Here is a 27,556-nt window from a genome sequence, read left to right as displayed (position 1 = left end):
GAATTGGAATAGAAAATTATAAATTAAAGAAGAAAAGGTTTTCATCCTAGGTAATACCTGGTGAGTGGTGGAGGGAGTATTCATTTTCCTCTGGCTCTACAGCATTCTAAATCGATCAAGTTTCCTGGGACTTTCATAGACTCACGCAAGAAATAGCATAGCATGATATAGATGCCTTGCAGATGTCTAGAATGCCTTTTAGACTTGTGAGGCTAATAGTTCAGAGGAATGAGAAAACCAGACTGAAATAGTTTCTGTATAGATGATACGCAATGTTTGAACGTTAAGTCTGACTGGATGTCTGCTTGTGCGATTGCTCACAAATTATCTTATTTGTTTTACAACAAACAGCTTGGAAACAGTACAATTGTGGAAGACAGATTACAAAGTCTTGGACCCACATCCATAACTATTTACTTCTGTATGAAAAACTCTTCTTAGCATCGCCAGAAGTATTCATCCACAATGAGACCAAGCTGTGATAGTGTTATTAGCGCACGCAGGATTTTAGCGCGTGCTAAACCCATGCTAAGCGGCTAGAACTAAAGCCAGCTCAATGCTGGCGTTAAGGTCTAGCACATGTGGCAAAAAACACTAGCGCAGTTTAGTAAAAGGAGCCCCAAGTCTACAATTAGGCAACAAATGTGTGCCCAATTATAGAATAGGGTTAATTGTGCACATAATGTAATTAGCTAATTGGCACTGAATTGGTATTAATTAGAAATAAATACCAATAATTGGCATTATGCACAAATTGGTACTAATTAATCTAATGTAAACTAAACACTAGTCTTATACATTACTTTTCAATTCAGATTCTGAGCTGATTGCAACAAGAAGAACTCTACATTAAGGGGAGCATATGTACCTAAAAATTATTGCACAAAAAGATAAAATATCAAGAATAACATTTATTTAAAAAGTAGGTCTTTAAAACTTTATGAAAAATAAAATAATATACAAATTCAGGCTTCTTATTTATAAAAGAAGATTGTTCCATGTCTGAACTGCCTGATAGGAAGAGTCAACTGGTGCGATCGTTTTCTTATTTACTCTAAAACAGTTGGAAACTGAAGTTTAAAGCTACAGTTACTCCGTGTAGTAATAAAATTAGCTGGAACACATAAAAGAGATGTTAATGGTTTTGGAGCATTACCATCTAAAGCCTTATGTACTAGAGTCAGACATGATACCTTAAACTTAATCCTTTATCTAATTTGAAGCCGGTGCAATTTGCGCAAAAGAAGTGAAACCCTTTCAAATTTTCCAATTGAAAAGATTAGTCTAGCAGCTCTATTTTGAAACAGCTGTAATCTACTAAGAACTTTTTCAACTGCTCCACATCAAATAGAATTGCAGTAATCCAAATATGATAATAATATCAATTGGCAAAGTACTTGAAAACTGGATTGTGACAAGATAGATCTTATGACTCTCAGATGTCAGTCAGAAAAAGAATTTTTGTGAGAGCATTCTCATATTATGATTTAATTCTAAATCAGAATCCATGATTATACCTGAGATTCTAGATGTGTTATCTATTCTCAGAACTTCACCATATATTAACTTTACTTAATTTCCCAAACCAATAAGTTTTGTCTTAGCTGTATTCAATTTTACAAATTTTTTCCAAGCCTAATCGCTAACTTTGTCTATAAGTTAACTGATATATTTACAGGAACATTTATAGTCGCTTCCATAAGTGGACAAAATAGAAGTATGTCATCTACATATGTGTAGACTAAATTTGAGAAGATTTTTCTTAATTTACCCATATACAGTATACCCTCTGAAGTTGCGGTTCACAGTTCACACCCCCGGTCATTCGTGTTTTTTTCTGTTCACCTCCTCCTGCCCCCCCCCCCCCCCGATCTGCTCTGCTTGAGCTACCTGGGACCCCACCGTGCGCATCCTCTGGCCCCCCGATCCGCTCTGCCTGACCAGCGATCCCAGTCTGGGTGTGAGCCTCAAGCGCCACCGCCCGCATTGGCACTCACAGCAGCCACCACCATCGTCCCTGCATCCCTCTCTTTCCTCCAATCCCTGCTCCTAAACCGCATCCAATAATCGCGGTTTTTCAAAGTTTGCAGGTGCTCCCAGAGCACAACCCCCGCGAACTTCAGGGGTATACTGTATATGTTAAATAAGGAAGGCGATAAGGGTGACCCATATTTTAGATAGATTTAGTGCATCTTGCTACTTGATATATTCTTCCTTCCAAAAATCATTTCAACTATTGAGTAACATTACCATGAATACCGAATTCACTCATCCTACAGTATAGCATTGACTGATGATCCACTGCATCAAACACAGCGGCAACATCAAACTGCAATACCATTGCCTGTTGCCCCATGCTTAAATGCACCCACCCAGGCGAAGCCTTCTCTAACAATAGTGTCTCCGTACTATGAAAGGCTCTAAAACCTTGTTGAGTGTAATGCAATACTCCAACTTGAGTGACAATAGGAGGAAATATTTTTTCACTCAGAGAATAGTTAAGGGAGAATGAGAGAGCACTCTCTAAAGTTGAAAGGGAATAGATTCCGTACAAACGTAAGGAAATTCTTCTTCACCCAGAGAGTGGTAGAAAACTAGAACGCTCTTCCGGAGTCTGTTAAGGGGAAAACACCCTCCAGGGATTCAAGACAAAGTTGGACAAGTTCCTGCTAAACTGGAACGTACACAGGTGAGGCTGGACTCATTTAGAGCACTGGTCTTTGACCTGGGGGCCTCAGCGTGAGCGGACTGCTGGGCACGATGGACCACTGGTCTTACCCAGCAGCGGCAATTCTTATGTTCTTATGCACGCATTGCCAGAGGTTGTGGTAAGAGAGGTTAATGAAGCTGGTTTTAAGACAGGTTTGGGCAATTTCCTGGAGGAAAAGTTCATAGTCACTGCTTGCCCTCGATCGGTAGCACAGAATGTTGCTACTATTTGGGGTTCCAGAATCTTGCAGTTCTTTGAGATTCCACAGAAAATCTTGCTACTATTTGGAGATTTTGCAGGAAATGTTGCTACTTTTTGAATTTTGGTCAGGCACTAGTGACCTGGATTGGCCACTGTGAGAACGGGCTACTAGGCTTGATGGACCATTGGTATGACCCAGTAAGGCTATTCTTTTGTTCAATTAATTAGCACTTAATACTCTTAGCAATTTAGCAATCCACGGTCTAAAATCTTCAGGTTTAGAAAGATCTTCCCTTATTAACTTAGGAATAGGAGTTATCAAAATATGCAAAATATTTTTAGGGTCGCAACCCTCTTGTAATAAGCAGCATAAAATGTGACCTGGATTGGCCACTGTTGGAAATAGAATACTGGCCTTGATGGACCTTCAGAATGTCCCAGTAAGACAACTCTTATGTTCTTAAGTATAGGACAATCAAAGCGATTGTGACATTACTGATGAGGTTGGCTCTTAGTCATTGGTGGAATGAGGCATTATGACATCATATTGGTGGAATGAGGTATTATGACATCACAATCTCAGCTTTAGAATGTTGCTGTTCTTTGGGTGTCTGCCAGGTACATGTGACCTGGGTTGGCCACTGTTGGAAACAGGATACTGGGCTTGATGCCCCTTCGGTCTGTCCCAGCAAGTCTTATATTCTTAAGAAATATTTTCTCTGTTTTATTTTTTTAAAAACCTGCTACTTAGTAGCTTCATCGCTTGTCCGTTTTTGACACCTAATTTTGACTGCCATTTATAGAATGACCCTCAACGTGTCCACTTTTAGTTACATTAAAAAGAGGCATGCTTAGGAATGTGTTTAGGGCGGAGGAGGAAAACAGCTGATGTATTTGGCATTTTTAAACGTGTGTCCTCATTTACCCGTCTCCCTGCTGTCCGCAAAAATAGTAAGGACAAAATACTTAGCATTTAACAGTAACAACCCCCCCTCCCATGCTTTGTAGGCTGTTTGACAAATGACCAAAATAGGGCCAGATTTAAGGATTAGGAAAAATGTTTGCACACTGTTTTGTGTGTGCATGTTTTAAAACTTTTGCTTCTAGAAAAACCTGTGTTGTTTCAGTACTTTTTTTTAGACGAAGTTGCAATAGTTAATGCCCCTTTCTTAATGTACAGTACTGTTAAGGAGAATGTGGATTGCAAGGGACGTGCCTTTCGTCGTTTCAAAAAGATGCATTTATAGTCATAGAATACCATCGCGGATCACAGCTTCAAAGGCCATCTGGTGCTGGGTTAAGTATTTATATGGTCACCCACCCAGAGTGGTGGAGTTCCAGAAAGGAAGACAACTGGGCACACTGGTTGAGCCGGGTAGAGTTCGTTGTCATTGTTAGTGACAGGAGCAGGTGCTCGGTTCAGTATATTTGCACCTTGTAGTCCCGATTGGTTTCAGGAATGTATTTTTTTTAAGCCCACTTATACCGTTTGTCATAATTGCAGATGTTCAGTGCTTTGTTAAGTGCCTCAGACTTCCTACCAAGATATTCAGTATCCCTTATAGTAGCGTTTCAGTACATTATAATAATAATAATAATAATAATTTTATTTCTTATATACCGCTGTACCGTGAGGTTCTAAGCGGTTTACAGTAGAAACAGAAGAAATGCAATAAGTAAGATTAATTAAGATGAAGAGAGAGTACTTAGAGTTCCCTGACTGTCCCAAAGGCTCACATTCTTGCTAAAGTACTTGAGAAAAATAAATTAGTTAGGTTATAAACATAGAGTAGAAGAAGGTAGGAAAACAGTTCATAGGAAAATTAATTTTGAATACATTATACATTATATATTGTTCAAGGCGGAATACAAATTATAGGAGATTTGGACATTACCAAAAGAATTGCGTAATAAAGATTATCTAGATAAATTACATAACAGTGATTCATGTACATTAAATGGTGTGGTAGAGGATTCAATTATGAAAATTACATATCAGGGAATCAAGTGATAAGAGAATATAGTGGAGAATATCAGTATATACGGTTTACAGATTGGAAGTTACCTAATAATGACATAAGAAGTTTATTGGATAGTGTGGAAAATGTTTATATAGGAATTATAACTTCAGCGTTCATATTTTGTCACCTGCATATTGTCCGGATTCCCCCGGACATGTCCGGATGACTTTTCAAAACCTGGCACTTTGTCCGTGTTTCGAAAAGCTTCCAGCTAGGAGTGACGTTGGGATGGCATCTGAGCATGCATGGAAGCAACGCGGTGATGTGATGTGCATGTGTGTGACGTCATCACGTCACACCAGTGCATGCACAGATGCCCTCGCGACAAGTGAACAAGTTGAGGGGGGCAGGGCTGGGTGGCATGACTCGGACAGAACTGGGTGGGCCTGGGGCAGGGCCATGGGTCTGGATTTTAGTTCCGGAAAATTTGATAACCCTAGAAGTAGGTGCCCCAACGCTTATAGGAATTCTATGAGTGTTGGAGCATTTACCGCACCAGCCCGCGCTTAAAACTTCTAACACAGCTTGATAAAAGCTGGCCTTCATCAACAAGCAACCAATACATACACTCTCACTAATTTATTTATTTATTCAATTTTCTATACTCTTCTCCCAGGGGAGCTCAGAACGATTTACTCAGGTACTCAAGCATTTTCCCCTGTCTGTTCCAGTGGGTTCACAATTTGTCTAATGTACCTGGGACAATGGGAGGATTAGGTGACTTGCCCAGAGTCGCAAGGAGCAGCATGGGTTAGAACCCACAACCTCAGGGTGCGGAGGCTGTATCTCTAACCCTGCGCCACACTCTGACATAGTATGGTAGAAAATAGCATGGCAGACATTGTCTGAAAGGATGGCAAAACATAGTTAACAAGGCATGGTAAAAACATAATATGCCAAAAACATTTGTGGGACAAGTATTTGCCCGCAAATTTATTAACTATTCACATCATCTTTAACTCACAATTCAATCCAAATAAAACTTCAAGGGCCTCATTTTGTAAATGGCGCTATAAGTTAGGTGGTGGTATGCACCCTACTGCCACCTAACTTAATTGTTTTAATTGGTGCGTGCTGTTAAAAATCAATTAAAAACTTTGTTAAAATAAAGTAGACTCTGGGAGCCATCTACTAGGGTAGGCGTCATAATCGCATCTACATCAAGGTGTCTGACGGTGCCTAAGGTCAAAGAAGGCGTGGTTAGGGGGCGGAGATGATGTCAGGCAACACTAGGTGCGATTCTCAAAAGATCTTAGGCATCTGCAATGTAGGCCAGTAAAACCCTGGCCTAGTTTCTGGCGCTAAAGCTTTCTGATAGGTACAGTTAGCCACAGTTCTTTAAATGGCGCCGAAGCGTGATTGACACATGGCTGGCACTGTTTTTGTAGGCAGCTGCTGATTTAGGTGCCATTTACAGAGTCCGGCCCCCAAATACTCCAAAGTGACTTCACAATCCCAGCGAGCTGTTTGGTGACGAAACTAGCTCCCTTTAATTTCGTACTTTTAAAAAGATCATACAAGTAATTCCAGGCCAGGCCTTGTAGTGGTGTTATCTACGAGTGCTACATTTTAATTATTTATGAACTTCTCATCTCCCAGTCTCATCTGAGATCAATGCCCCCTCCCCCATTTTCTGCCCCTCACGCCCCAGCTGCAGCCTCTCCACCCTACCCCATACCCCTGCTAAACCCCCCCAAAGGCCAAGCACTCAAAATAGATGGGAGGGGGTGGATGGCAAAATTACAGCAGATGCCATCTAACCCTCTCCTTCCCTGTTCCTTACAGACTAATCCCTCAAGCCCGCCAAAAGTTTCCACCAAGCCCTACACACCTCCTTCCACCCTTTGTTTATTTAGCTCCACCAATCCGTTACATCTCCACTTCCACTCTTGCTATTTTTCCCATACACACTCTCCTACATAGCCCACATCACCTCCCTTTATCCCCCCCCAACCTATTTATACAAATCCCACCTGCAGGTGCTCAGCTAATGTTATTAACACTCCAGATTAGTCTGGCTTGTCTCCTTAATGTAAGTGCTTTTGTTTATTAACCTAAGGCCCTATTCCTGGTTCTTGTATAAATGTATTCCACTGGTTGTGCTTCCTCGTGTAGCTTATGACATGTTTGCCTAGAGAAGAAAGGATGCCTGCGGTGGAAGGATGGGAGGATGAATTACAGAGACTATTAAAATGAAGGTGTTGAGTGGTTTCCTAGGCTAGTGTTATTCAGTCCAAGACTTCAGATTCAGACGCTCTGTTTTCAGATTGGAAAAAACTATTTTTTAAAAGCACATACAACATTTAGGCAGTACTTCACAAAGACGTACAAAAAAGTGTGCTGCTTGGAACGCCCAGTCAACACGTACAAACAAAACAAAACATAGAAGGGTCTGGCATTAAAGTGAAAAGCAAAGCCAGATAGGATGAATGAAGGGGAAAGTCTGATTGAAGTAGCACGAATGAGGCCTCTTAGGAGTTTGTATGAGAAGAACAGACACTGGGATGGGTAGATGGGTGGGTGTGGAGGTTTTAATCGACCATAAACTGCACAAGCTCAGTCCCTATTAAATATCAATGAATAACATCCTTGTATCTCAATTGATGAAAAATGAATGGAAAAAGCCTCATAATCCCAGTCAACAATCATAACTTTGAGACGTCAGGGACAGTCACATCCCTGGCTGAGAAAACCATCCATACAAAACAATTTAAAATGGCAAAGATGCTTTTCAGTTCACCTACATACTACACAAGCTCGGTTATATAATTGCCTTTTAAGCGAAATACATGGGGTACTTCACCAGAGTAACCTCCACACTCTGGAATGCACTCCCTGAAAAGCTTTGCTAAATACAAGACTATATGTACTTCAGGACACACACGGGTTACCATATTTTGCTGTGTAAAGTCCCAGATGCATGGCCATGCCCCGTTCCGCGCCCAGCCTCATTCTGCCCCAGCCCCACCCTGTTCCGCCTCTAGCTCCGCCCCATAAAACTCATCTTTTCATTTCTGACCTTTGGGCCACATCCGAGGGCCTCCGATCATGCGTACACAGCGTGACATCTGTGCATGCTCAGAGGCCCTCCAGATACAGCCAGAGCTTTCCAAAACCTGGAGAAACTGCTGGGTTTTGGAAAGACCATCCGGGCTCTTGGACAGATCTCTAAAAATAGGACATGTCTCGGTTTTCCCGGACATCTGGTAACCCTAACAAGAACTAACACCAGCTGCAAATATGGTAGCAGGACTTGCTTATCCACTCCTACCTATGAGGGAGTCTGTAGGATTCTGCTACTTTTCCATATGAACACTTCCTAATAAGACCAAGAGGAAAAAGGGGGTCCAACCTAGTCTGCAGTGAAAAAACCAACCAGGAATAAACAAACCAAAACTGCAGAAATGTACAATGATGTAGGCAAAATTTATTTGTGACAACCAAAATACATTAAAAACCTTTTTACCAAACAAGGGACCCAACACAGTCCATGTTTTGGACAACCTTCATCAGGGGTCTATGGTAGAAAAGGGAAAAAACGTGTCACAAAAAAATACAGCAAAAACAAACAAATGATTTGTCACGCCGAGAGTCACTAAGTCACTCAAGCCAGACTTTACAAGACTTAGTGACTCTTGGCGTGATAAATCATTTGTTTGTTTTTACTGTATTTTTTTGTGACAGATGTTTTTTCCCTTTTCTACCATGGACCCCTGATGAAGGTTGTCCGAAACACGGACCGTATTGGGTCCCTTGTTTGGTAAAAAGGTTTTTAATGTATTTTGGTTGTCACAAATAAATTTTGCCTACATCGTTGTACATTTCTGCAGTTTTGGTTTGTCACTTCCTAATAAGGTCAGGGCCACATTAAAATCCCTAGTTCCACCGAAGCGGAAGTGACATGGGAGGGGTGGGGCCAGAAAGACGGGAACTAGGAAGTATAAAAGCTCAGGGCACATTGGGCTAAGGTTTTCCCCGGACATCTGGTAACCCTGGTATTGTCTTTTTGCTCTCTTCCTGGCTCTGCCCCTCCCACGTTACTTCCCCCTTGAACGGGTCTAGGGATTTAAATCTGGCCCTGACACTGTGAAGGCGTGTACGTTTAGCTGCGCTATAGAAATTGTAAGTAGTAGTCATACTGTTGTCCATGTTCAGACTGATCTCGCTGCCTGAATCCCTACGGCGGGCTCCGTCTCTGGCAGTGTTCAAGGCCCAGTTAAAAGCCCACCTCTTTGAGAGTGCTTTCAGCTCCAAACTCCTCTCACCTTGGGTTCTGCATCCCCAACCCTATATGTTGTGTCTGTCTGTCCTAATTAGATTGTAAGCTCTTCCGAGCAGGGACCGTCTATAAATGTCAAAATGTACTGCGCTGCATATGCCTTTCAGCACTATATAAGTGATAAGTAGTAGTAGTAGTTGTAGTAAGCTCTTCCGTGCAGGGACTTTCTATAAATGTTAAAATGTACAGCGCTGCGTACGCCTTTCAGCATTATTATTATTATATAAACGATAAGTAATAGTAAGTAGTACTCTGCCTTGCGTGAAGTTCTTCAAAAATCTGGTAAATAAACCCAAATTAATTAATAATACAACATAACATAAAATACTGGGAAGACAACTATTTCCAACTATTCTGGTGTGATCTGTGTACTCATTATAGGCATAAGAGCCGAGTGCGGCTGGAGTTAAGGGCATTCTTAACATTGTAATGAAAGAGAAGATGTTACTGTGGGGTTTTTTTTTGGGGGGGAGGGTATTCCATATCTCTTGGGAGGTCTCTGTTGCTGTATTCTCCAGATATTTCAGTTTCACTAGACTTCGGGTAATGAATTTTTGAGGTTGCTTTCTTGCCTGTTGTAGTAACTAGAAGCTGCAGTGACGGATTGGGAGTTTGAAAGTTTGCCCGGTGTAGAGTATACAAACATTGTTTTAATTACCTTCTCCTTGCCCGGGCAAACCGCAAGTTATTCTTTGAACTTAAGCCCTCCAACTGTTCAAAACAGTGTTTGTTCAGACTTAAAAACAGTGCAGGGTAATTTTGTCAAGAAGGAAGTTGCAAGGATTGCTCAGGTTGGGCCCCGTGTGATATCCAGGGCTGCATCCATTTGCTAATTTGAGAAGGTATAAACGGACTCACTGGAGAAATAGATGGGAAGGTTTTTCTGTCTTTCGATGGGATTGATGGAAACAATTTGGTGCAGTGTGGTGATTTCCAAGTGGTTTAGCTCACCGGGGCATCGCTGAGAACTTCTGTAATATGCAGAGTTAGAAGGGAAGGAAAAAAAGTTTGGATGCATTCATGTGTTTTTCAGTAGTAGATTAGTAAGTATTTTCCTGTCCCCACAGGGTTTACAATCTGTGGTAAGAGCTACCACCCACTTACTATAGGTTAACATAGCTTACCTTGGGAAGCGATTAGGAATCCTGCGGTAAGTTTTGGATCGGCATGCACTGAAAGTATTTTAAAATTTTGGGAGAGGGGTGAGGCTGGGGGTCAAGAGTGTCCATGTCTGCAGTAATCAGTTAGTGCATCTACATTACTGTGTGCTAAGGGCTGGATTCTGCAACTGGCGCCGGTATCGGCCGGCGCCTCCAAAACTAACACCGATCGTGTGTCAATCATATACCAGTGCCGGTTGCAGAATTGGGGTCATGTGCAAAGTAGATGCCGGAAATGTAGGCACCTACTTTACACATGAATTGCGCACACAGCTGCTCCTACCGGTGCCTACGGTCAATTCTGGCATAAGCCACACCCACTTTGATCATAGACGCTGGCAGGTGCCTCTGTGGACAGGACAGCGGCGGCCTGTTCTGTAGGCACCTACATTTTTAAAAATTAATTTTAGACGATGGTCAATTACCGTATTGTTTATTGCCAATTAAACCTATGACAATCAGGGCCTAACTGATTAATGCAGGATTAGTGCATGAGCCTTTACCACCTACTAGAGAATAACACGGGAACAAATTTTTCCCCGTCCCTATGGGAACTCATTTTCCCGGCCCTGCGAGTACTTTTCCTGTCCCTGTCCTATTCCTGCAAGCTCTTTCCTCATCTAAACAAGCCTCAAACACTTTAAAATCATAGGTGTTCAAGGCTTGTGCGGTTAAGGCTGAGCTTACAGGAGTGGGGCAGGGACACGGATACCAACAAAACTTGCGGGGACAGGACAGGGAAATCGAGTTCCTGCAGGGACGGGGACAGATTTGGCCCCGTGTCATTCTCTATCACCTACAAAATAGGTGTCAGTAAGAGCTCTCATTCTAGTATTTATAATGGCCACACCTAATGGGAACAATTAATTGTAGGCAATAGAATGTATTAGAATACATTTGAGATAACCTATGATTAAATAAGCTCACTAGGTCATGGAACACTGACTCTGTAGCATGGAGTGGGAAATACAAAATAATCCTATATTCTGCATATATAGTAAGGTTCAATGCGGATTGCATTAAGATCATCCAAACATTCAACAGAGAGTATACAAAACTAATAAGGTTAAAATATTACCCAAGGTATTTAACATTTTTTGAAACATAAAAATAAGATTTAACCTGTTGTTAATTGAATTCCAAATATGTGTTACGTGATAAGACAAAGAGGAATAAAATACCCCTTTGGATAAAAATATTCTTGGATTAGGCAGAGTAAGGGTGTACAAATTTCAAACAGACCAACAGGAAACATCATTACAAAAAAAAGTAGAATTTACTTATATATAACAAGGTGCTAACCCATACATACCAGAACGCAAAAGAGATGTAGTTCTGTGAGAATTCTTTAGGTCATGCAGGAATTGACCAATTGGGTCTAAAGTTTGGCCATTTACAACACATGAGTCCAAATTGTGGCTGCATTTGAAACTTTTAGCTTGTCCAGCTCCATTTTGGCATTTTCCAGAGCTGCCAGTATGGCTCATTATGGGGTGGGGTGGGGGGGGGGGGGCACAATGGATGGATCATATGATGACAGCTATCATAGAAACAAAGAAACACGATGACAGATAAAGGCCAAATAGCACATCCAGTCAGCCCATCCATAGCATCCATAAGAATAGCTTGGTGGAATGGTTGCACGTGTTCCTTTAAACCAGTGTTTTTCAACTGGGTCCTGGAGTACCCCCTTGCCAGTCAGGTTTTCAGGATAGCCACAATGAATATGCGTAAACTTGATTTGCATAAGTGCCTCCATTATATGCAAATTTCTTTCATGCATATTCATTGTGGATATCCTGAAACCCTGACTGGCAAGGGGGTACTCCAGAACCCAGTTGAAAAACACCCCACCATTACCAGTTCAACACGTCAAATTTTAATTTTATATATGTACCTCTTCTATGTCTCTCATAATGGGGGAGGGGAGCAGAAGGACAGTTTCCTGGTTGATGGTTATAGAAGGTGGAGAAGGGGAACACCAGTTAACTTGCTCAAGTGACCTAGTTTGCTACGGTCTTAAGCTCCGTCATAGACATAACGGGCGACTCTGGGTTAATGTTAACATTATCGAAAGTGACTGACTGAAATCCTGTGTTTATTTTAGCAATCCAGCTTAACAAGTTTTCATGCATGCAGGCTTTCTTTGCTAAGTACGTTACCCTGCTTCATTAAAATCATTTCACGAAACCAACTAAGAGGTTGGATTATTCATCTCTCTCCTTAGCCTCTTGAAAACATGTTTGATCTTTCTATGAGGATCTTGTGTTTTGGATGTTTATTTTCTGTTACATGGGCTTAATGTGATTTGTTTTGCATGAAAAGCAGACAGCTCGGCTTTTGGCTCTTGTTCACATCTCTAAAACATTTTAGCCACATGTTAAAAGAAGGCTGTGTGCAGAGCTGGGACATTTTGAGTTTATCCAGGTTATATTGTACTGCTCACAAGGTACCGTACCAAAATCTTGCATTATTCATTCTCAAGATGACATTTCATGTATGAAGTGAATTGATATTTAAAGGATTTTTTTTGGTAATGGTTCATTTATAAGTAGGTTTGGGGAAGCATCAGATTTGGAATTTTTGTGTGACATATCAAAGGGATATCGCACAGGAATATAACTTATTTCAAATTTTAACCGAGATGATTTATATAACATAGCACCTTGCCATTACATTGGATACATACTGTGTTGTAATGCGTTTTGGGCACAGTTACTATAGAAGTCTCTAAGCCAGGGGTGTCAAAGTCCCTTCTCGAGGGCCGCAATCCAGTCGGGTTTTCAGGATTTCCCTCAATGAATATGCAGGAGATCTATTTGCATGCACTGCTTTCATTGTATGCTAATAGATCTCATGCATATTCATTGGGGAAATCCTGAAAACCCGACTGGATTGCAGCCCTCGAGGAGGGAGTTTGACACCCCTGCTCTAAGCATTATCAGGATAATTTTGAAAATGATTTACAAAAGTATAAGAACATCAGGATAGCCTTACTGGGTCAGACAAATGGTCCCTCAAGCCCAGTAGCCCATTCTCTATGGTGGCCAATCCAGGTCTCTAGTACATGGCCAAAACCCAAGGAGTAGCAATATTCCATGCTAGCGATCCAGGGCAAGCAGTGGCTTCTTCCATGTCTTTCTCAATAACAGACTATTGGCTTTTCCTCCAGGAACTTGTCCAAACCTTTCTTAAAACCAGCTATGCTATCCGCTCTTACGACATCCTCTGGTAAACACGTTCCAGAGCTTAACTATTCTCTGAGTGAAAATTTTTTTTTTCTCCCTATTGGTTTTAAAAGTATTTTGCCTATATTTATGTATTTCTATACCACAGAATTCAAAGTTCTTGGCAGTTCACAAGAGAACATACATAATAAATTAAAAATAGTAATCTGATTGAAGTTTCTTCCTGTAAATGTCTGATATACAAAATTGGATAAATTCAACGTTTTGGTTGTTCAGAGCAGGCTGTGCTGCTGTTAATTGATCATCTGACTTTCCCTGCACCCCTCAGTGCGGCTAAAAGCAACACCTGTCTTTTTTGAGCCACATAAAGAAAAGATGGTTCCTGGGACATGTTTACATGGGAGGGAGGAAGGAAAAATCTGCATATAGAACTTGAATTTTCAAATCTTTGCAAGAACATATCCAGCAAAATTCAACCTATACATTAAGGAGGTTCATGTGATCCGATATTGCATATGTGACTAGTTTCAAAGTGAAAGTATGTGTGTGCATTTCTTTTGAGAATTGGTACAATTTAGGCTTACCAGACATCCTGGAAAACCCGGATATGTCCTCTTTTTAGAGGACTCTCCAAGTGCCTGGAGGAATTTCCAAAACTTGGCAGTTTGTCCGGGTTTTGGAAGGCCCCAAGCTCGGAGCCATGTCTGGATGTCTTCTGCTCATGTGCAGATGGCGACATGATGATATCACACGCATGTGCATGATATTATCATGTCAATGTTTGTGCACATGCAGAGGACACCCAGACACAGCCTCGAGCCCAGGGAAAGAAACGAGGTTTGTGTGGAGGCTGGACTGAGGGTGAAGCAGGGCAGGGGCAGAGCTGAGGCAGAATGGGGCAGGGCCAGGTATCCTCTTTTTTTTTTTTTTTTTTTTTAAGAGGAAATCTGGTAACCCTACAGGTAAAAACTATGGGGTTGTTTTACTAAGACATGCTAATGATTACCTTGCGCTAAATGTCATGCAGCCTGTAGGAATATAATGGGATAGCGAGCGCTAAATCCATTAGCATGCCTTAGTAAAAGGAGCCTTTTATCTTAGTGAGGACAGTTTGAAATTGTACCTCATGGCTGGCTCAACCATTATAGAAGACTAGGTGGTTGCCTAGGGCGGTAGCAGCTTTTTTGGGGGAAGCAAAGAGCGGCTGCAGTCAAGGCAAAACAAGCCCTTACTGTCACTCAAACTTAAGAGAATCATAAGCTTGTACTGTAACCTATATTTCATAGGGTATTCATATGATTATCATGACTGTGAGTTTACTATCAAAATCTGAGGGGTGGGTTCTGTAGACAAGGGGATTAATAGTTAATGAGTGAGGAGAAAGATTGTATGGCTAAAGGTTCAGCTAGGACACCCTTTACTTTTGCACTGACTATTATTCCCTATAAGAAGGGAACAAACAAATTCATTGTGATTAAATAGAAAACCCCCTTAGTTTACTACAATAATATATTACATGCTGGATCTCTGATTTATATCATACATATTCATACCTTGAAAACCCAAGAAGTTATGGGGGGGGGGGAGTCTTGGAAAGCCCTGTGAATAGGTCAGAATGACTTTTGTATCTCTGTGTCCAACCATCAAACAATTACCTCTCACCTAGGGTTACCATATCTGAAGCTAAAAAAATCGCAGATGCATGCCCACCCCACCCCCGTTCCAACCCTCCCCCTCCACTCAATTCTACCCCAAACCCCACCCTGATCTGCCCCCCAGCCCTGCCCTCATACAGCCTCGTCTCTTCTTTCCCACAGGGTCTGGAGGAGCTCTGGATGTATACAACGTCTGTGCATGCTTAGAGGCCCTCCAGACACGGCGGGGCTTTCCAAAACATGGACAAACTGTGGGTTTTGGAAAGTCCATCCAGGTTTTCCCAGACGTCTGGTAACCCTACTCTCACCACTTCTCTCTGGCTATGGTTTCCCTTCCCTTAGCCCAAAGTTGTGATGCAACAAGGAAGTGTCGGAGCTAGATACATTTTAATTAGTTAAAAGTTGATCTTATAGGTAGAATATTTAAAGGCAGGCCAAGGTTAATAAACAATGTTGAAAGGATCCCTTTCTAAGCTGAAAACGAGGAATAATTCTCTCCAGTACTCATTCTTGGGGGAGAACAGATTTTAATATTTGAGACATTTCACTGATGCTGTCTCATTAAAAAAAGGTTTGAACATAAAACAAAACGTTCCTGTTTTCCTCCCTTCTGGATACGGTATGTAATGTTTAATATGCATTTTTAGGTTTAATAGCCAATAAAAACATATCTTACACAGGCTGTTCCCTCTAAACCAGTGGTCTCAAACTCAAACCCTTTGCAGGGCCACATTTTGGATTTGTAGGTACTTGGAGGGCCGCAGAAAAAATAGTTAATGCCTTATTAAAGAAATGACAATTTTGCATTAGGTTAAACTCTTTATAGTTGATAAATCTTTCCTTTTGGCTAAGTCTTAATAATAATATTGTCATTTATAGCTGAAGAGACATATGATCAAGAAACAGTTTTATTTTACTTTTGTGATTATGATAAACATACCGAGGGCCTCAAAATAGTACCTGGCGGGCAGCATGTGGCCCCCGGGCCGCATGTTTGAGACCACTACTCTAAACTGAGCAGGAGTCCTCTACCTAGTATCCTGCCAGTGGGTGGTGCTATTTCGCTATCACATTATCAATAGTGAGGGAGAGGCAACCTCTGCAGGCCTCCAGGAAACATGCCTGTCCCTAGCAATGCAAAACACAATTTTGATTCCCCTATTGGCAGCAGTGCAGCTGGAGGACTCCTGTTCAGCTTAGTGGGAACAATGCAAACACAATATTTCCCTTTCTGGAAACGTCAATCGCTCCTCCTAAACTTACTTGCTCCACTTCATCACTGACGCTGAAACCGTGGATTGAAGACAAAGTTTTATTTTATTTTTCTTTCCAGCTTATGATTTATCTTTAATCTTATCTATTGTTTTGCCTTTTGTCTTTGTTTTGTTCTATTTCTATCATTTAAATTTCTCCAGAATTCTACTGTTCAACGGCTCCCCCTTCTGCTTCTATTCCTTTCTCTCCTCTCTTCTACCTTCCAAAGTATTTAGATCAATGCTGTCTTGTTAAAATGTTTATTTTATTTTTATTTTTCCTCTAACTCTACTTTTCACTTCTCTATTACCCTCCAGGTACTTTAGTTAGATTGTGAGCCTTCGGGACAGTAAGGGAATTTTCCAAGTACCTTTCTTATTTCTAATCTTAATGTATATTTTCTGTAAACCGCTTAGAACCTAACGGATGTAGCGGTATATAAGAAATAAATTACATTACATTACATTACAATATATATATATTTTTTTTACCAATGTTTAAAATATCATCATGTCTAGTTTTAAGGGGAATTTAGAAGAGAGACAGCCTTGCTCACCGCGTTAAGCTAGACAAGTTACGTTCTTTAATGTGGTGATATTTATGAAGTTTCAGGAAACTGCCAGAAGTGGATAAGTCGAACACATACCATTCAGAACGTTCCAGTTTCTTAACCTGCAGACAGATCTAATTTACTGTGTGATCGTTCAAAAGGAGATGAACTAGTTTGGTTACATAGCCCATAGTATTTCTTCATCTCCTGTGTAAATATCGTTACTCCTAGACAGCTGTATTTATTTTTTTTCTGAAGAAGCTGTCCTGCGGATGAGGTCAGTTTCTAAATGCTGATTACTTCAGTAAGAGCCATAATTACCAATGCATATTAAAAGAATAGCACAGACTTTTGCCAAGTAACATGTATTAAATGGCAAAATAATGTGTTGTTTGAATTGATGCACACTTTTTTAAAGCGCATCACAGATAGTTATAATGAAATACGCACATACTGGGGGGTGCGTCCATAGTGTCTACTGGGGTATACTGGAGTGAGACTGGTTGCTTCTGACCCATTTGTGTAGTAGGCTCCTGCTCGTATTTGGTAGCTCAATTTCTAGTGGTAGTACCACAAGACTACCACTAGGGATCAAGTGGTGCTATTTTGAACCCAAGTGTTATCAGGGCAGCAGTGGTTGGGGATTGTTCCTGCTGCCCCTCTAGTCAGTAAAAAAAAAAACCTTTGGATATTGGGGAAGGGGGAATCAAGGATAAAAGGGTTCTTTCCTGCACCATTGGTTCCATTAACAAAGAGCAGCCGTGGCTTTAAACCTGCTATATTTGTCTTTAATGTCCCACACAAGTTACTAACTTGTTACTGAAGTACTACAGTTTAATGTGGTAAATTTCACAGCAGTAAAATGCAATGTTTACTACAGTGTAGTAACTACTCCCTAAATTGACCGACGCATTCTTTGAAAATTTTTTACTCTCCCTAAAGGTAGAAAGTACACACTGATAGTTTTGTGAGTTTGTCATGGCTGCAGGACTGGTCTTTGTTTTGAGGGCTCTTTGCCATCTCTGAGAAGCTGCTGTCCTAGTCCACTGCCAAATGTGCTTACTTCTTCAGCCAACTCTGATGGGTTGGAATAATTTATATAGTAACTTAGTAAATGACAGCAGATAAAGACCTGAACTGGTCTAGCCAATCTGCCCATTAGTACATGCATTATAAATTCACGATAAAGTTAAATTGTCCTTTTTTCTTTGATATTTCTGGGCCATAGGCCGTAATGTCCACCCGGTACTGTCCTTAGGTTCCAACTACTGGAGTTGCTGTGGAAACTCATTCCAGCTTATCCAGCCTTCTCGTTTGAGGGATACATACCATAAAGTCTGCTCAGCAACATCCTCATGATTCAAGTCACTAGACTTCCCATCGATGCCTTCCCAGCCCATTCTACACTGAATCGCCATATATGGGATGCATACCGTGAAAGTCTACCCAGTACCGTCCTTAGTTCTTCAATTTATACCATTCATTTTCTAATTAGAGATCCTATGTATTTATCTCAAGTTTTTGGAATTCGTTATTGTTTTCCTCTCCACCACCTCCCTCGGGAGGGCATTGCAAACATCTACCACCCTCTCAGTAAAAAATAATTTCCTAACATTACTCCTAAGTCTACCACCCTGCAACTTCAGCTGATGTGGGAGAAGCTTGAAATTTCCATCCATCTCACTACCTTGAACATACTTGATGTGAATAAAAATTACTCAGACATTCCCTTGGCCTCCGCTCAGGGCATTTGAGCCCCAGTGTCACCGAGAACCCTGGACCAGGAACTTATGCCAAGCTTAGCTTGGCAACACAGCTATAGAAATGTGCATTTGTTTGAAATGATGAAGAAAGTGTCAAAAATGATAGGAAAACACCTGAAATTTTAAGATTAGGTTTTATTGGTGTTGACAGTAATGTGCACTTCATTCTTAATTGTGTATGTTAATCTTCAGTAGTGAGCACTGTTGTGAAATAGCACTCACTATTAATGAGTAGTGCCCACTGTTGACATTTAAGCCTGAAATGAAAATATTTTTGTAAAGAAACCAAGCATCAAAACCATGGAATGAAACAGAAGGAGCACTTTTTGCCCACATCCTCCTTCATAGCTGCAAATCTATAGTACTGATCTAGAACAAATGTATTTTGGGTAACCTACTTGTAAGACATTTAAAAAAAATGTATATATTTATTTATTCAACTTTCTATACCATTCTCCCAGGGGAGCTCAGAACAGTTTACATGACTTTATTCAGGTACTCAAGCATTTTTCCCTGTCTGTCCCGGTGGGTTCATAATCTGTCTAATGTGCCTGGGGCAATGGGAGGATTAGGTAACTTGACTAGGATCACAAGGAGCAGCATGGGTTTGAACCCATAACCTCAGTGTGCCGAGGCTGTAGCCTTAATCACCGCACCACACTTTCCTCCGTCATCATCTCTTTTCCACAGATTTATACTTTATGCATGTTTGGCTATTCTAGTTGCACTTCTCCTTGAGACTGACAGACAGGCATTCCTTCTCTCTTTGTCTCTCTGTCTCCCCCTGGTGATCCTCTGAGGATTCTTTTATTGCTGCTTCTTGTAGTCTACCAACATCCGTTTTGATCTTAAGTAGGTGAAACATAGAAACATAGAAGATGACGGCAGAAAAGGGCTACAGCCCATCAAGTCTGCCCACTCTGCTTACCCACCCCCTGTCTATGCCCTAATGACCCAATTTCCTTATCTTGACCCTCGTAGGGATCCCACATGGGTATCCCATTTATTCTTAAAGTCTGGCACGCTGTCTGCCTCGATCACCTGCACTGAAAGCTTGTTCCAATGATCAACCACTCTCTCTATGAAGAAATACTTTCTGGTGTCGCCATGAAATTTTCCGCCCCTGAGTTTGAGCGGGTGCCCTCTTGTGGCCGAGGGTCCCTTGAGAAAGAAAATATCATCTTCCACTTTGACACGTCCCGTGAGGTACTTAAATGTTTCGATCATGTCTCCCCTCTCCCTACGTTCCTCAAGAGTGTAGAGCTGCAATTTGTTCAGTCTCTCTTTGTACGAGAGACCCTTGAGCTCCGAGATCATCCTGGTGGCCGAGATCATCCTAGGTGGATTACTTATCTTCCTATATGGCATTCAGTATCAGGCACCAAAGCGGACAATGAAAACTTTATGGTCATTCCCTAATTAGCAGTAATTATTCTTGTGAAACTTTGGTTAGGGCTGCAGAATGTGATGAATACCAAGCATTCATTGCCTTTGTGTATTTATGGATGCATTTCTTTTTCGGCACATTTTTGTAAAATTGATTTTATATTGCAACTTTCTTGCTCTGTTACAGATTGAGAATGTGGATGTCTGCCTCAGCTTTCTTGCAGCCAGGGGAGTGAATGTCCAAGGACTTTCTGCTGAAGGTAAGGAAGACTAATTATCTGTCTCTTGAAAAGTAGATCGTTTGTGTCTAAAAGTGATGTTCTTTGGTGAACACACATTTCTCTCGTGTCTTTGCCTTTCTGAAGAAAAAGTTCAGAGACTTTAATGGTGAAATCGGGATGTTGTGTGGTACTTTGATTTGTATCAATTTTATGGCATGTGTAGCCATGGGTAGTGGCATAACGAGGGTAAGCGGAGCCTGGGCACCCTCCCCCGCCCCATGCCGCACGTCTGCACCCTTCCCCAAACCTTTTTAACTTAAGTGCGAGCAGCGACCAACTTGCTGTCCGCGTCGGCTTCGGCGCTTCCTCTGACATCATGTCCTAGGCGCGAGTCCCGGAAGTGACGTCCGAGAGAGCGCCAAAGCTGACTTGGGTAGCAAGTTGGTGGCTGCTCACACAGAACTTAAAAAGGTATGGGGGAAGGAAAGGGGCTGTGCGTGCGGCAGGGGGAGGAGTAGGCAAGGGGAGCAGAGAGGAGAACGGGTGCTGGTGCCCCGAGAAAGACGGCGCCCGGGAACATAAGAACATAAGAATTGCCGCTGCTGGGTAAGACCAGTGGTCCATCGTGCCCAGCAGTCCGCTCACGCGGCAGACCCTAGGTCAAAGACCAGTGCTCTAAATGAGTCCAGCCTCACCTGCGTACGTTCTAGTTTAGCAGGAACTTGTCTAACTTTGTCTTGAAACCCTGGAGGGTGTTTTCCCCTATAACAGCTTCCGGAAGAGCGTTCCAGATTTCTACCACTCTCTGGGTGAAGAAGAACTTCCTTATGTTTGTACGGAGTCTATCCCCTTTTAACTTTAGAGAGTGCCCTCTCATTATCTCCACCTTGGAGAGGGTGAACAATTTGTCCTTATCTGCTAAGTCTTCAGTATTTTGAATGTTTCGATCATGTCCCCTCTCAGTCTCCTCTTTTCAAGGGAGAAGAGGCCAAATTTCTCCAATCTCTCACTGTATGGCAGGACCCTCCCCACTCCCCCTTACTATTCCACGGTCTATGGTACTTTTTTAGGCACCATATACAGTGTAGAGATGTGTCAAAAACTCAAGATCTGAAGCAGGCAGGATTTTGGCTCTCTTGGAAGTAAGAGCAAAGTTTGGGATTTTCCTCCAGATCTGTTAGGGAAACTTGTTTAATTTCGACCTGCTGATCTGGAAGAAAATTTCACATGGGTTTGGAAAATCTGTAGCTGATTTGAAAAATTTTGCCGAGGAAGGGTTGAAAACATCTTAAGAGGATCTGCAGCCTGCTTTTTCATTTTTCAAAAGGCCAGAATCAAAAGCTGAGCTAGTGAATCAGTGCTGATCCTGCAGGAACCTCTTCATGAACAAGGTGGTTAATAAATATAATTATTATAGGTATGGTAACCTCTACACTTCTGCAGCTGAACACATTGCCCATCATCTGCAGCACCTCCCCATTAATCCTGCATTCAACAGTGAGGAGGACACAGTTGGTACAGACTACAAAAAAAAAAAATCTGTGCCCTTTGACATAAAGCACATGAGAAAGAAGAAAACCATAAAAGCTTAGTACCATAATATGGAATTCCTGAAGACAAAGGACAATATTACCACAAAAAGAGTCCTTGAAAGATATAATTCTTTATTAAAAACCCAACATGGCCACATTTCAACCTCAGCAAGTTCAGTGTCAATCAAGCAGCAAAACCTTAGACTATGAGAGCAGTTTTCAAAAGATTTTTTGTCAAGGTATCCAAACAGTTCCTTGGGTAAACAGAGGCTGAAAAGTCTGTGGATACTTTTACTCATGCCACAAAGGAGCAGAGGAGAACAGAGCCAGCGGACAATAAGTGGACATTTCAATTAGAAATCCTCCACATGAGGTCCACAGCTTCAAATTACTTATGGAAGGCTTGCACCTATTCAAAAAACTGAAGAATGCAGGAGTTTGTGCTTTCATTTTTGTCTCATGCCCCTACAGAAATTTACAGCACACTCTTGAGTTCTTCGTTTGACCTGGTGTAATCAAACTGAAGAAGATAAGGAGACAGTAGATATCTTGTAATTAATTGGAGGCAATTGCGCTTCAGAATGAGAATTGATCAGCTCTGGAGGGTTTCGATTTGAGAAGTTATCACAAATACGGCACAACAAATAGGCAGTATTCCAGACTTACTGAGAAACTCATTGCATGTGTAACATAGAAACATGATGGCAGATAAAGGCTGCCCATCTGCAGTAACCATTATCTCCTCTTCTTCCTAAGAAATCCCACCTGTTCTTAAACTCAGATAGTAAAACTTATACTACATGACAAACAGTGTGCTCAAGATGTATAGAGTCCCCTAATGGTGATATGATACAATTAAATTACAATGTAACTATTACAATTATTGACAATTGCATTCAATGGTGCCTATGAGTTAGGCACCATTTATAAAATCAGGGCCTTACTGTGGTTGGTAGCTAAAGTCATAATGCTTAAAGACAGCTAGATGCACTATTTCTTCATTGTGTCTCTTTTTTTTGTTTGTTTGTTTGGTACACCGACAAGTGCTTGCAGGACAATTGCGCTAGTGTTAGGGTAAGGTTTAGATGAGGATTATGAATCTTTTAAAGTGTAGTGGGGGTTCTCCCCCCCACCCACCCTCTCAAAAAAGAGGGTTACACTGTAACCCTCAAAAAGACAAAATAGTATCTGCTCATATGCGCATTTGATGTGCGATTTACAATACATTGAATAATGTGCTCTTAAGCATTTTGTCTCTCTGTTCCGGCAAGCTCACAATCTAACTGTGGTACCTTGGGCAGTGGAGGGTTAAGTGACTTGCCCAGAGTCACAGGGAGCAGGCTGGGCTCAAACTCACAACCTCAAGGTGCTGAGGCAGGAACTCTAACCACTAGGCCACTCTTATGCATGAAAGATATATTGTATTTGGCATTCCCTACACTTACCTATAATTCACATGCAATTCACCAGATGCTGGTACAATATCCAAACAAACTATTGATTCTGCAGCTAATCCATGCTCATTTGTACTTGTTTCCATGACAACTGATGTGCTCTTCCATTTGCATGGGACTGAACTGTGCACTAAGCTTTGGTGCAGGATTCTAATGCATGTCTTATTGCTTTGGCCATAGGATCTGGGGGGTGGGTGGGGGGGCATCTTATAGACCAGGGGTTCTCAAATCCAGGACTTGAGGTCTACAACCCAGCCTGGTTTTCAGGATTTCAACAATGAATATGTACGAGATCTATTTGCAATCACTGCTTCCATTGCATTGCAAACAGATCTCATACATATTTGTTGTGGAAATCCTGAAAGCCAGGCTGGGTTAGGGACTTTGAAGACCCCTCTTATAGACTAATCAATATATTGAGACATAGAGCTGTATTATTTCAGAGATGTTATCTATATCTTGATTTGTACAATGGATAATCGTGTTTAGATTTGAATTGCTTTGCTCATGACCAGTGGCATACGTAGTAAGGGTGAGTTGCGCCCGGGGTAGTGGCATGGATTCCGGAAGTGAAGTTGGAAAGTGCCGATGCAGGTGCAGGCAGCAACTTCGCGCCAGGGAAGTAAAAAAAACAAGGTCCTGGGGAAGGCAAAGGCTGCACGCGCACAGCAAGGAGAGGAGTGGGGGTGCGGAGAGGAGGAGTGGGGGGGGTGAACCGCTCCCCCCGCACCCCCTTTACTATGCCACTGCTGATGACTTATCTTTGCACTGCATTTGCCATTAATATTGTGTTTTGCAGGGCCTCCCCCAAGAACCACCCAGTGTAGAGACAATTAAAATGGCTCCAAAAAGTAATACTTTTACTTTTTGGAGCCATTTTTGCTGTGGGAATGCTAATGGTTCTGCTCATTTCTTGTGCTCAGTTTTGGGGAAGACTGCAGTTTATTTCTTCAGGTATTTGAGTGATTGTTAATTTATATTTTTAATCATCACTCCTGACCCCTGAAGCAGATGTAGATTTGCTGAAACGCAGACTGTCGGGTCCAACAATCAAGCTGTTTTTGTCCCATGGTGTTTTAATGCCGCGTACGGTTAGCGATGTACTTTGACCCTCTCCTTCACGGCACTGTATAGCAAATGAAGAACGATATCAGATCTTGTATCAATCGGGCCCCTTTCTGGTTTCAGTCCCTCTGGAAGGTCTATAGGCCAAATGGAACATTGCGATCAGGAAGTGGCAACTACCGAAGAAAGTGGGAGATATGTAGCTACAAAATCTAAGAGGTTTTCAGTGGCTGGAATGTCTCTTTGGAATAAGCTGTCGAGACATTCAAGACTAAGCACTAACCACTTTAGTTTCAAAAAGCTGTTGAAAACCAAGCTGTTTGTGGACGCCTATTTGTAGAGTCATATCAGCCTACATTGTAATATGTTTCCTGGAAAATGTATCTTCTGTCTTGGCTCTGTTTGTTTGAGTCAATAAGTAGATTATTAAATGCCTCTTGTTATTAATTGCCTGGAGGATACTTTAGGCCGGGTATTGTTTGTTTGCTGGGAGAGAATATATTTTTTTTTTAAATGTAATTAATGGAACTGTAATTTTGTCTTATTTTTAGAATTGTAATTTTGTCTTGTGTTTATAATTAACGTATGCTTATTTTATGGAAACCGCTTTGTTTATAGGCGGTCTATACATTAAAAATAAATAAATAAATAACTCTACGGTTCACCCAGTCTGTATGTACTGCTCTGTGCCCTTTAAAAATGTAAAGGCCATTGAATTTTGCTTTTGGCAATTGTCTGAACATGAAACTCAGAATTGATTTTGCTCTTGTTTCTTCTCTGCAGAGATACGGAATGGGAATTTGAAAACCATTTTGGGACTTTTTTTCAGTTTGTCTCGCTTCAAGCAACAGCAGCAGCAGCAACAGCAGTATTACCAGTCTCTGGTGGAGCTGCAGCAGCACGTGACCCACCACCAACCCTCGCTGCTGGCTGAAACCGCGCAGTCCAAACCTCAAGATATGCAGTCCAGGTAGGCCTCACTCTCCTAGGGTTACCAGATGTCAGGATTTACCCGGACATGTCCTCTTTTTAGAGGACATGTCCGGGCGTCTGGATGGCTTTTCAAAACCCAACACTTTGTCAGTGTTTTTAAAAGCTTCCAGCTCGAGACCGTGTCAGGAGGGCATCTGTGGATGCAACGCGGTGATGTCACGTGCATGTGTGTCACATCATCACATCACACCTGAACAGATGCCCTCCCGATGTGGCTCCGAGCACGAGAACAGGTTGAGGGGGCAAGGCTTGGGCAGTAGTAAAATCTGGTAACTCTACACTTTCCTCTCTCTAGTACAGACATAGGCAACTCCAGTCCTCGAGGGCCGGAATCCAATCGGGTTTTCAGGATTTCCCCAATGAATATGCATTGAAAGCAGTGCATGCAAGTAGATCTCATGCATATTCATTGGGGAAATCCTGAAAACCCGATTGGATTCCGGCCCTCGAGGACTGCAGTTGCCTATGTCTGCTCTAGTACCTATGCTGTACACCTCACTGTAGAGGTTACTTGCCTCTTAAGCATCTGTATATACCTGAGGCTTTGCATCTTGATTTCTGGAAGAGTGCCTGTTATGGCTTTCCTGGTTAGTGTGGAGTCTGGTTTGTTTTTCCTAATTTAAAACTAAGTGGATATGGATAGTTTTGGTGTCCTCAGAAAATGAAGTATTTACCTGCTAAATAGTGGTGTAGTAAGAGGGGGGGGAACAGACTTCCCTGGGTGCCGTCTTGGTGGGGGCGCTGACACTTCTCCTGCTCAGCACCCCCTCGGTCCTTCCCCACCGCATGTGTACCTTGCCTTCCCCCTGTGCCTCTAACTCTTCACTAGCGCAAGTAGGTTCAACCTATTGCTTGTGCCGTTCAGCTCTCCCTCTGAAGTCACTTCCTGGTTGTGGGACCAGGAAGTGACATCAGAGGGTGAGCCGAGGCCATCGCAGGCAGCAGGTTGGAGATGCTGTTTGTGCCGCCGAAGTTAAAGAGGTAAAGGGGAATGGAAGGGGTGTGTGCACAGCAGGGGCGGGGCAGGGAAGGAGTGGAAGGTGGAGAAGAGGGCGGTGGGTGGAGAAAAGGGTGGGTGGTGCGCCACCGCCCTTGCTACGCCACTGCTGCTAAGCAAAAAAACCAAGCATGATGCTATAAGGAGCTGTGCATGCTTGCCCCGTTTGAATTGGGTTATGCTTATGCTCCTCCACCCCGCTCTGCATTGCTTCTGATTATGTTCCTGTGTTTTCTTCGCTTTTGGCGCTTCTACGCAACATTTACAGAGCATTACAAATCTCTTATTGTCCCCTGAGGAAGGTGACGCAATCGCCAAAAACTTGGATCCTAGTCGGGACTACATTTGTTTTGCACTTCAAGGACTTGTTATTGAACTTTGGACAAATTATTAAGTCACTGTAGGTTGCTCTTGACATCTCCAGTGCCTCTTCTTTCATTGTCCTGTGCTTCTTCCACTAGTTCTGTTGAATTATATAACATAGGCCTAAATCATGGGTCCCAGTCCATGGGACACACCCAACCAGTCAGGTTTTGAGAATACCCACAATGAATATGCATGAGATACTTTTGCATACAGAGGAGGTAGAATATGCAAATTTGGCTCATGCACATTCACTGTGGTTAGCTTGAAAACCGGACTGGGTGGGGGTGCCATGAAGACTGGGTTGAAAACCAGGGAAAAGTTACTAATGCAGTCCAGTGGGTCAGTCATAAAACAATCTGAGCACCCCCCCCCCCCCCAGTTCCTTTCTTATTATGATCTTTGGCTCTGGCTCTAACAAGTTTGATGTTTAGTGACAAAAAATATACAAATTAACATCGGTCTTAGGCCAAATGTATGGAAATGTGTTTCACAAGCGTACACTGCCGATACGCAATCCTGTAAGGTAGATTGGTTGGACCAATCCAATGTGTCGAAGCCGTAGAATTTATTGAAAGTGCTTTTGATTCAGATCTTAACATGCTTTGACTTCAAACACTACCCAAAAGCTCAGTGCTTGAAGTCAAAGCAGGTTAAGGTTCCTATGTGTTTAAACTGATTCTCGACTTTCTGAGGTAGCGTAGGCGAAACATGGCTTGTGTCAAAGCCAGGGTTACTTCACCAAGCTAAGCGCTTCTGTTATT

General features: G+C 42.0%; 1 protein-coding gene across 7 annotated transcripts in view; it reads left to right on the top strand.

Moving 5' to 3' along the window:
* Positions 1-27,556, top strand: part of NAV3 (neuron navigator 3) — a 673,864-nt gene that overhangs the window by 441,933 nt on the left and 204,375 nt on the right. For all 7 annotated transcript variants that reach the window (XM_033951509.1, XM_033951507.1, XM_033951508.1 and 4 more), the window contains 2 exons: positions 20,355-20,427; positions 25,223-25,409. In XM_033951509.1, the coding sequence (XP_033807400.1) occupies positions 20,355-20,427; positions 25,223-25,409 (260 nt within the window). The remainder of the gene's footprint in view (positions 1-20,354; positions 20,428-25,222; positions 25,410-27,556) is intronic.

The sequence above is a fragment of the Geotrypetes seraphini genome, chromosome 7, assembly GCF_902459505.1.
Source record: "Geotrypetes seraphini chromosome 7, aGeoSer1.1, whole genome shotgun sequence".
NCBI classification, from domain to species: domain Eukaryota; kingdom Metazoa; phylum Chordata; class Amphibia; order Gymnophiona; family Dermophiidae; genus Geotrypetes; species Geotrypetes seraphini.
Note: the sequence above shows the minus strand (reverse complement) of the source record. Positions and strands in the feature narration are given on the sequence as shown.